The sequence below is a fragment of the Cyprinus carpio genome, chromosome B10 (assembly GCF_018340385.1).
Source record: "Cyprinus carpio isolate SPL01 chromosome B10, ASM1834038v1, whole genome shotgun sequence".
NCBI lineage: Eukaryota > Metazoa > Chordata > Actinopteri > Cypriniformes > Cyprinidae > Cyprinus > Cyprinus carpio.
This window is the reverse complement of record NC_056606.1, coordinates 16486752-16498814: the sequence shown is the minus strand read 5'-3', so window position 1 is coordinate 16498814 and position 12063 is coordinate 16486752. Positions and strand designations below refer to the sequence as shown.

Here is a 12063-nt window from a genome sequence, read left to right as displayed (position 1 = left end):
AAACTCTTAATAAACACCTGCATATGGCAATTAAATATATAAGAGATCCTTCATATATGCTATTAATCAATTATGCCATTTTGATTCCTACTTCTACATTTAAGCTAATGTTGGAATTAGCTGTATTAGTTTAGTATATTTTACAAAACTAACAGCTAAAAATCACAGTGATTTTCATGTAACCCAGCTATTTATGAACAAACTAAAACTTCTAAAAAAAAAAATGTTAAGGGACGAGGGAAAAGCCACAGCTCAAAGCTGCAGGTTTCTTGCAATGGGTAAGAATAGAATTCAGTACAGCGACACACAAAGCACAAGAAAAACTAAAACAGCACTTAAGACGCAGCTTAGGGAATACAAACCCCTAAACGACACACCAACCCCATTTCCAAACCACACAACCACCCTTTTCTCTCTCTCTTGCTATTTTTACAATCCCAAACTATCTTTCTCAAACAGACACACACACACACACCACACATACTCCTCGTCTTTTATTAAATGCGCAGCACCCAGACATTACAAAGCTGCCATGAAAAATTCACATCACTTTCTGTATGGTAAGCCAAAGTGTAACAGAAAGCTCAGTGGACATGTGTGATATAATGAAGCCGGTCAGCGTCCTCCCCATCTCCAGCCATGTTCATCCACATTACACACACTATCGCTCTGCCGCGTACTGCATTTGTACGCTATGAACGTGATCGAGGTCTGTTTGTAGCCATGTACATCCTCTGACCTTTCCCAGCTGCAATGATTTGGTGCAGTGAGAGAACTGGTGACCGGGTGTAAACTGTGAGATCTGGAGGAAGAGATTTGTTTTGGATCAGTGCATGTGTGTCCCATAGTGTTCAGCAGCAACCCAAGGGTCAAAACAAGGCCAGTTGAGATGATCAATCAATGCCTGTTATCATCACAGATCCGTTGCATATGCAAGAATACAACAAAACAGTTGTCACTGACTCGTGTAAGACTAAATGTGCTTACAGATATGCAAATGAATGCTTTGTGAAGAAGCAATTAGAATCAGATTAACGCTGTTTTTGTCTGCCAAAAGTTTGTTCATTTACATTTACATATATTTAAATCATTTGACTTTTAAAATCATTAAGTCTAAATTAACAGTGCGTTACATGGAAACAAACACACTCGCTCTACAATGTGACAGACCCGTGCAGCATCATGGGAAGGGCAACAGGGTTGCCATGGTGACACGGGCTCTGCATCTAACAGAGATAAGCAGGCAGAAGTCACAGTGTTATCTGAAGTACACAGGGATGGGAAGAACTTATCTAAATGGGCCACTCAGTACATCCACTATAAAATATAATGGACAACATACAAAAACTGTAGCACATGCACAACTTTTACCAACCCAGCAGATCAAGAAAAAAAAAGAAAAAAGTGCACGTTCATTTCCCGTTTTTTAAATTACCTTTGCTCTCATCTTCTGTTCACTTAAAGTTCATCTTTAAACTTTCTAAATGTAATCTTTGGTAATTCTTAAAATTAATATCCATTTCTCATACTGTACTTTCTAATGATGATGGCATCAGGTAATGGCTAAATTTAATTGCAGCATTTAGCTGATTTTAGTTTTTCATTTATACTGTATATATAAAACAGTATGTAGTATCAGCGAGAACATTTGTATTTGTACTGGACAGAATTTTTATATCAATGCATTTAATATATAATACCATTTTATTTGCTTCTTTACCATAATCAAATATCATATCAGCATTATGCCGCATTAGCTATGCTGCTTTTTTAAATGTGAAATGCTTTTTTCTTTATTTAAATTTCACATGTAAACTGGGGCTAATGAGCAAAGTCTATAAGCACGTCAGATCATTACTGCTCACAGCCGACTCAGTGAAACACATCATGAGGCCGTTGTAGATGTTGGAGGCTACAAATCAGTCACTTCAGACTTTAAAGCATCACTATCTAACACAGAGACTAACCTCTGGGAATGACAGGCCAGGATGGAGAAAAAGAGAGATGGCAAACAGATGGAAGAACTGACAGGTTTTGCATGTGGCATTTGGGAAAACAGCAAGAAGGAAGGAGAAACACATGAAAGAAGAACTACAGCAGGCAAGAGAATGATAAAATGGGGAAGGGAGAGGAAACTAGAAAACACTGAAGACCGAGACAGAGAGAAAGTCATTTAGAATGAAGATGAGCACCAAGAGAGAACAAAAGTCTGAGGCACAAAAGTGCACAGGATACAAAAATAGACCAAGACAGAAGGGAAAAAAGAGTGGGCAGTGTTTCAAGATTCATTCATGCATAATATTGCTGGCTGTCTTTATGTAGACACACAATCCACCCTAACATGACATTGTTAGAATGTGTGAAGACTTCTGAACCACAGAATGTTTATTTTCTCTGTGGTATTTGGAGATCTCACTATCTAGGGATTTCATTTAGGCAAATTTCACTACCTGATCCTATAAAACAATGTGCAACTATTCAGCACAGTATAAATTGAAGGGTAAAAGATTCCTGTGAGGCGGTAAATTCTACAAATAGACATTTCTGAAGACTCACCCAGGCCTTTAGGGGTGATTCCGCTACTTTCCAGGGGGTTGCTGGCCCAGTAGTAGTACTTGAGGGTGTGCATGAGCTGCAGGACAGTGCCCACGCGACGGATGGTGCTGTAGATGGTGGCGGTGCCAATGAATTCTGCCGAAAGGTATGTGTAGAGGGAAAGCTGAACCTAAGAAACAGAAAACATGATTTAAAATGGGCTGAAATGATAGTGACAAAAACAACAGTTCTGGTCCTAGATTCTGATTGGCCAATATAGACTCAATGCCATGCTTACATACATACTGTAGTACAGTTAGTTTACATGTCAAGGAATATTCCTTCTTGGAGAAGGATGGATTTGTAATTAAATGCTTAATAAAATAATTTACGTAATAAACAATTTAATGCATATTTTGTCTTTAATACAACAATATAATTTATAAAACAATTCACATACATTTTTAAATAAGAATCAATACATAAAAATATTCTTATATACTTATTATTGATGTTAAAAACAGTTGTGCTGCTTAATATTTCTGTGGAAACAGCACATCTGAGTTAGATTTTTCCTTTTTACAAAGTAGAAAAAAAAAAAAAAAATCATTCCTGTGTTTCTGTGTAAAAAGCCATTCTCCTAAAGCCGTCCCCGTGGGACCCTCACACATCAGTGTATCACACATTTACACACAGCCATTTCTTACACTGATCAATATGGACATGCTAATTAGGCCCAGGCTTAACAAGGCTGCTGTGGAAACCAAGTTTTATCAGTGTATTTAATCTCATGTTTGACCCAGCCTGCTGATTCAGGTCAATTTCATGGGGACATTTCCCCCCTAACCAAATTACAGCTTTATATGCAAGCAGGTCAAAGATAAAGCAAGAAAACCAGGACCTCACAGTGACGAGTTGAATCCACTAAGCTTTTTTAATTTTCTTATGAAAATGTAAGCAGTGCCTGAGCAAATCTCACTGCCATTTGTTTGTTATTGGTGCTTTTTTAACAAAGGAAGAACACTGAAAAATGTGAAATCTGCCTCATTCCGAAAAAAAAAAAACTAATCTCTAGCTTGACTTTTTCTTACTCCATAGCAGTAATATTTCACATATCTGCTTCATGTACTCAAGCCTTCACTTCATCTCTCTCTTTTTCATTCCCTCTGGATGTTTCTTCATTCTCTCTATCATAAAGGGCTGTAGTCGCTGCGGGATATTCACTCCTCTGCGTGGATGGGTGAGGAAACAAAAGCGGACGATTGTTTCTTCCTGCAGTCATGGTTCCTAGGTCATTATCCAATAACTGAGCCCCTCTGTTTTTTTTTGTTTTTTGTTTTTTTTTTACAAATTTGTGGATGAAGTGCCTTTGGATGCAAAGCTCACTCACACATTTCACACTTCGTAAACTTGACTGCTAAAAATATCTAGAAGCATATGCTTTGTGCAATCAAGTACACAAGTTCTGCATGCATAATGTAAGCTGACTGCTTGGGTTAGAATTTCATTAACACTTATACTTTTACAAAAGGTCCTTTGGTGGTGGTTTCATGGGGTACAGATGGTATCAAGACTCTTTATTACATATACTGCCATTTTTGCACTATTATTTTCACTATTAAAAAGTTTGAAAAATAACAATAACGGCTATGGACACTGAAACATTTAACAACAATGGACAGATGTGAAATGTGACTCTTTATTTTAACCTTTAGCGTGTGGGGTGAGCTCACCTTAGCTGGTGTATGGATCCAGATGGCAGCATTAAACAAAACGTGATCACACAGCTGCTTCAGTAAAGGAGCTCCATGAGTCAACCCATCTAGATACTTGGCAAATGACAGAAACTGCTCCAAAACTGCCCTGGTGATGTGTACCCGAGAAGACTAATGACGAGAGAGAGAGAGACAGGTGTCACACAGTATAGAGTGAGACAGACCGTGTGTTTCAAGCTTTTGACACTTTTTATTAATAGAAACTCAATCCTGCATTTCCTGAACAAGTGCTGTAGCTCAGTGTGTCTAGAGCATGTGTGTTACCCACTAAGCCATGGCTCTGATTACCTTAAAGGGATAGTTCACCCAAAAATGAAAATTCTTTCATTAATTACTCACCCTCATGTCGTTCCAAACCCGTAAGACCTTCGTTCATCTTCGGAACACAAATTAAGATATTTTTGACGAAATTTGAGAGCCCTCTTACCCTCCACAGACAGCAAGGGTACTACCACAATCAAGGTCCAGAAATGTAGCAAAGACATCATTAAAATACTCCATGTGACATTAGTAGTTCAACCTTATTTTTATGATGCTACGAGAATACTTTTTGTGTGCAAATAAAACAAAAATAACGACTTTATTCAACAATTTCTTCTCTTCCGTGTCAGTTGCCTTGTTTACAAGCAGAAGACGACGCATACATCTTTTATGTACAGACGCTGTACATAGAACAGTCTAAGTAAACATGTCTGAAAATTTTAACAGAAGATGACATTGCAATATTTTGCCCAGCTTTACTTTTTTGAACCAGAACAGACGATAAACTAAGAGAGATGGACGTTCTACATCAGAACGCTGGCTCTGGCACACGCATGTGTCGTGATACTCGTGAACGCGCATTGAAGAAGACTGACATGGAAGAGAAGAAAAAGTCATTATTTTTACTTTCTTTGCACACAAAAATATTTTTGTAACTTCATAAAATAAAGGTTGAACCACTGATGTCACATGGATGTCCTTACTACCTTTCTGGGCCTTGAATGTGTCAGTTGGGTTGCTGTCTATAGAGGGTCAGAAAGCTCTCGGATTTCATCAAAAATATCTTCATTTGTGTACTGAAGATAGACAAAGTTTCTTATGGGTTTGGAACAACATGAGGGTAGTTTTTGGGTGAATTATTCCTTTAACTATTTCAATTCAGATGATTAAAATGATAAATAGTCATCATCTGCAACTTCTGCGAATCTGATGTTGGATGTCTGTCTTACCTTCTCCAGTAAATAGCCAATAACCAGGAAGCCTTTTCCGCCCAACATCTGCTCTTGCATGGCTACTGAACTCTTCAACAACTCCACTAGAAAAGCTAGGAGAGTGGCACTGCAAGCAGAAATGAAATACATTTAAATACATTTAAATATGTAGCATTTGTGAGAGAACAGGATCAGGATTCAATGCATAAGGGGTTCGACCTGCATTTCTAACATGAGCACCAAGGCTCAACACATCTGCAGGCATTTACCAAACACTAAACCACAACTCCAACATTGAATACACTCTTAAAAACAAAGGTTTCAAATCAAGGTTTCAGATCAGTTCTTCAAAGAACCATTTTTTCTTAGTGTGAAGAACATTTTAAAATCTAAAGAATTGTTGTCCAAAGTTCCATGGATGTTAAAGGTTCTTCTTGGAACCATCAATGCTAATAAAGAACCTTTATTTTAAGAGTGCCATATGTTTAAGGACACCTCAAGGGCAAGATCGTATCTCAATGAGCAGAATAAAACGAAAAATGTACACATACACACACATAATGATGGTTTCCCTTCCTAGAAGCAATATCATCATTCCAGCAAACACAAATTATGTCTTAGTTTCTTAAATGACATAGTTGAGGCAGTGAGATTGCAGATGAAATCATCAGAGTGTCTCTTTCTCTTTCTAAACTGCCATAAGCCGATGAATGGGCTGGTGACCTCACCCATCTCCCCACAGACAGTAAACCCCAGCGGGGAACATTACCACTGATCGATACCCCACAGATCTCTGCTCCGCTGATTATGCCTGCCAGCTCACTTCTGATCTCTAATCTACTCGCCATGCCTGGGAGCTCACCGTGAAGAACCAAGCGATGACCTGAGAAATGAGGGTGCAACCATACCAGCCTCTCATCCTCTCTTTGAGGGGTCTCTCTCTCATTCCTAGTGTCTATGTGAACACGAATGGCATGAATCTCTCAAAATCCCACGCTCTCTCCGTCACGCTCTATTTCTATCCGAGAATGACAGATTCCATTTATAATTCATGGCAGACATCCCTGACAGTGACTGACTTGAGTTTTAGTCTACATTATGGCAGCAACTTTATATTATCAAATACAAAACTAGAAGCTATGGACCTAGGGCCTAGGGAGGGCCATGCAGACACTAGTTTGACATTTACAATACAGATAATTACTCAGTCTCACATAGGTTGGACAAACAGATGTAGTGTACAGTGTAGCAGTCCCCCAAATTCACACAATTGGTTGAGCCTATGTTGCCATGTCTGTGTGGTTTAGGTGCAAAAAAACAAAAACCCAAAACAAACAATTTTTAAAAAAGACCTTTTTTAATATAGTTTACACTACCATTCATAAGTCTTTTTATTATTGCTGTCAAGTGATTAATCGCGATTAATCACACCCAAAATAAAAGTTTTTGTTTACATTATATATGCATGTGTACTGTGTATATTTATTATGTATATATAAACACATACACATACAGTATATATTTTAAAAATATTTATGTTTATACATTTATATATTCATATTCTTATATTTTATATATAAATATATAACAAACATATTTTTCTTATATATACAGTACATGCATGCGTTTGTATTTATATATACATAATAAATATACACAGTATACACACATATATTAAACTAAACAAAAACTTTTATTCCCCATGAGAACAAACACAAACAAAAATATTAAATAAATACTCTTTATGTTTTCGAAAAAAATCTCTTTTGCTCATCAACGTTGCATTTATTTGATCAAAAATACAGTATTCAGTAACATTGTGAGATATAATTTCAATTTAAAATAACCATTTCCTATTTTAATATATTTTAAAAAGCAAAATATCACCATCATTACTCCAGGGTTGAAAAGGGTTCTGGTTCCATTCTTCAGTGTCACATGATCCTTCAGAAATCATTATAACATGCTGATTTGGTGCTTAAGAAACATTTCTTATTATTATCAATGTTGAAAACAGTTGTGCTGCTTTTGTGGAAACTGTTATGTATTTGTTTTTCAGGATTCTTAGATGAACAGCATTCAAACTGAAATCTTTTGAAACATGAATATCTTTACTGTTACTGAATAAAAGCTTTGATTACTTAAAAAAAAAAAAAATACCCCAAACTTTTGAACGGTAGTAGTCTCTGTATGTTAACCTGGGATAGAAAAGAGCAGTGCAGAAAAAAGGTAGAATATTCTCTTATAGATATAAATGGGATATGACAAGTTAAAACTGAAGATTTAATGAACCCTAAGAGTTGCAATTGTAAATTTAGCTCTGTGGATCTGCGGTCTGTGTGGCCAATACTCACCAGACGGTCGTCTCCACAGGGCTGTCGTTGGGTTGCCTGTAGTCCAGCTGTGAGAAGAGCGGGAAGAGAACTTGGATTCCTCCAATAGAGTGGATGGCACTGTGGATGGAGTGAGTGACGATGGCCTTCACATCCTGCATACACAAGCAAAAATGCCCACTTGCTTATTAGAAAACTGGGTAGGAAGCTTTCATAGAAGGTGATAATGAATTATATATACAATATACTATCAGTTGTATGATGATGATAAGCTGCATGTTGTGCCTTCAGCCTTACAATATATGCTTATATTTTCTGTTACATCCATGATATGTCAACATCATTGTCCTTAATATGATGATATTAGTTTTTTAGATTTCTAGATAAGTTGCCTCATTTTAAGTAGGTAATGAAAAAAAGGGCAAATTAATTTAATACATGTATCATTAAATAGTATATGGTTATGTGTGTGTGAGAATAAACCTGACCTGCAGCATCAGGGCATGTGGCGAGTGCACAAATATGGAGGGGTTTTCCCTGGGCGAGGACTCCAGGCACAGCTGTGCGTCGGTGGCTTTAGCGTTGTAGGTGAAGGCTATGCTGCTGGCCAACTTCCCATCATACAGAACCTGCTTATGGTGCTCCGCCAGGTGGATGTCGCTTTCCGACTTGAACTTAAACGTGCTCTGTGAAGACAGAGAAACACATAAATGAGTTAGATTCCTTCAAATGTTCTCTCACATTTTGCTTCTCTTTTAGTCTCTCTTGGCATCCCAGAGGACTGATAATGGTAATAATAATAATAATAATAATAATTAAAAGCTTTCATATCGTTAATATCTGAATATTTAATATCGTGTTTAAATTACATCGAAAACCACAGTATAAAAGTATACAGGACTGAACATTACACAAAATATTTGGTATGCACATAATGAATAAAACTGCCTCATGAGTCTACAGCAGAACTTCTGAAAAGAAAGGACAGATGCATTAGTAATGAGAGATGCATAAACACAGTCACACTCACTGAGCAATTCTTCAAAAAACAGTACGATGCAAATAAGCCTGTGCACTGGCACTGTGATTCACTGCAGTTTCCTCAGGCCTGCTGTCAATGTGTCCACTTAGCAACACACTGACTGGCACTGAGCGCAGCATCAAAACTTCTCTACCAGACTCTGTTCACACACCCTGCCTCACACCCGCACACCAGACCAAAATACACACACAACTAACATAACTAGCTCACTAAATAGGAACATACAGCATAAGACGTTTTATCATGCAGAGTCTAAAAGCTAAATCACCGCATGCTATGAACACAATAATTAAAGCATCAAAACTTAAAATACACTGAACAAAATTATAAACGCAACACTTATGTTTTTGCCCCCATTTTCATGAGCTGAACTCAAAGATATAAGGCTTTTTCTATGTACACAAAAGGCCTATTTCTCTCAAATATTGTTTACAAATCTGTCTAAATCTGTGTTAGTGAGCACTTCTTTGCCGAGATAATCCATCCACCTCACAGGTGTGGCATATCAAGATGCTGATTAGACAGCATGATTATTGCACAGGTGTGCCTTAGGCCGGCCACAATAAAAGGCCACTCTAAAATGTGCAGTTTTACTGTATTGGAGGGTCCGGGGGGGCCCGAAAACCAGTGAGTATCTGGTGTGACCACCATTTGCCTCACGCAGTGCAACACATCTCCTTCTCATAGAGTTGATCAGGTTGTTGATTGTGGCCTGTGGAATGTTGGTCCACTCCTCTTCAATGGCTGTGTGAAGTTGCTGGATATTGGCTGTCGCTGTATGCTGTCGTATACGCCGATCCAGAGCATCCCAAACATGCTCAATGGGTGACATGTCCGGTGAGTATGCTGGCCATTTTTTTGTGAACAATATTTGAGAGAAATAGGCCTTCTGTGTACATAGAAAAAGCCTTAGATCTTTGAGTTCAGCTAATGAAAAATGGGGGCAAAAACAAAAGTGTTGCGTTTATAATTTTGTTCAGTGTATATACAAAAATAAAAACAATTCTGAAATCTAAAATAAATAATACAAATAATTTAAATAAATAATAAAATAAACAACAATTACCATAATACCTATAACTATACAAAAAATAAATAAAACTATAAAACAAATTGTAATAAAACTATAATAAACTAAGAAATAATTATTTACATGTATAGGCTTACATATTGCAGTATTTTTTATCCAAAAACAAGTCAAAGAGTCAACAATATTCCTATTCCAACAATATAAAATGTCAGGTTTATTAGACAACTAGATTAGGACAATAGGTAAGGACAACTAGATTAAAACTATATAAACTAATAATAAAACTATAACTAAACTCAAGAAATAATATTTTATGAAAATATTTTCATGACATTTTTCTCAAACACAACCTTCTTTGCTGATGATGAAATCATGCCCACGTTAGAGGGGAAATTATTAACCAATAATCAATATTATTATTATTTTTTCATGCTTTTTCAAGGATAGGACAGTAAAGAATGACAGGAAATTGTGGGCTAGAGATTCGGAAATGGGATTGGCAGGGGACCACTAACCACTAGGCTATCAGCAACGACACCAATAATTAATATTAATATTAAATAATAACCAAGTATGCAGTCAGCATACTAATTAAAGAATAAATGATGAAAAAATTAATTACTAATTAATGAAAAAATATATCTCTATATATAATATATATATATTAAAGTACAAAAACTAAGTACACAATAAATAAACAAACAGTATATAAATATACAGTAGTCAACTTCCTATGCAACTAGCCGGTTGTTTTATGACCATTAAATCCACCAACATGACTCAGCATCCCGAAAATCATATTCGTATCTTCTGCAGACATATTGCATCAAATTTGTATGAAAAGTGTAGTTCATAATCTCAAACACTAAACAGAAAGAAAAAGGGACCATTAATATGATCACGCAGTCAGTCGGCATGAGCACAATATGTAATCTGGCCCAGTGCTCCGGCACGTTCACATGGCATTCATCTTTTCCATCACGCAGGGCACAGGAGCACCTGCAAACTCAAGCAGCTGTCTGGGATTCGGGTCACTGCTTCGACACACCCTATGGCTGACAGCTCATGCTGCAAAGCTAGTGCACTTTTTTCTTGCTGTCTCTCTCTCTTTTGCTCCTCGCAATCCCATGAGAGGACAGCTGCACCAGCGGCAGCGACAGAGACTAACAGCACTGGAATTAAGCAGAGCCTTCATACACTCTGATGATCTATATAACTTACAAACACACATAAAGTCGCCGGTCCAGACGGCTCTCTTTGCAACAATGCCAAGTGCCCCATACCTCACATGCTAATTACCACGGCAATGCACAGCCAGAGAGCAGCTTGTTGGCTGTCACATGCTGACCAGACATCTGGACTTCCTCTGGTATAGGGATCACAGCAGCAACACACACTCACATCCAGACTTTCACAGACAAACTGACAGATAAGGACAAAATGAGCAACAGATATATGAGCACACACTCTGGCCTCAAATTTTCAGATATATTCCAGATATGTTACATGCATGTAATAAACAGCTTCATATGACTCGGCATGGCATGCTATCATTCTGTTTATACTAGTTTTGTATTATGCAGTATGTGCACTATGCAGAACCTGTGCATTTTATGTATGCATGAATGGATGCTACATTTGCAAAAATGTGCAATATATGTGCAGTAAACGGAGCATACTCTATACTAAATCCCAGAATGCAATGCACTGTACTTCCCTTGACCTTTATTTCAAGACTGACCAATCAATAATGCATACCATCCCTGACTCAATATTTGATCATACTTCAAGTTGACTGTGATGAGTGGGGCGGGTCCGAGAGACGTGGGAACAGAGCGAGGTCGGTGGAGTAATTGATAATGAGTGACACCTGCACCACTCACCGGTCTCGAGTCCCATGGGGGAGCTCCGGAAGTATAAAAGGAGGAGTGACAACAGTGGAAGACGAGAGAGGACCAGGCCTGGATTTTATTTTGTGTGTTGGTTCTGTTCATGTGTGACAGCCGTCCACAAGGGCCTGTCACGCTACTTTGTGTTTATTTTATTATTAAAGTTTTGTCTGAATGTTCGCCAGTTCCCACTTCCTTCTTCCTGATTTAAAAACTTTGTTACATTGACATTTTCACATGAAATTAAATTGACAATTCAAGAATGC

General features: G+C 37.5%; 1 protein-coding gene across 13 annotated transcripts in view; it reads right to left on the bottom strand.

Moving 5' to 3' along the window:
* nbeaa (neurobeachin a) overlaps positions 1–12063 on the bottom strand; it is a 114320-nt gene that overhangs the window by 36236 nt on the left and 66021 nt on the right. For all 13 annotated transcript variants that reach the window (XM_042732872.1, XM_042732873.1, XM_042732879.1 and 10 more), the window contains exons 9-13: positions 8325–8522; positions 7858–7991; positions 5522–5630; positions 4269–4421; positions 2557–2725 (exon numbers count right to left, since the gene is read on the bottom strand). In XM_042732872.1, the coding sequence (XP_042588806.1) occupies positions 2557–2725; positions 4269–4421; positions 5522–5630; positions 7858–7991; positions 8325–8522 (763 nt within the window). The remainder of the gene's footprint in view (positions 1–2556; positions 2726–4268; positions 4422–5521; positions 5631–7857; positions 7992–8324; positions 8523–12063) is intronic.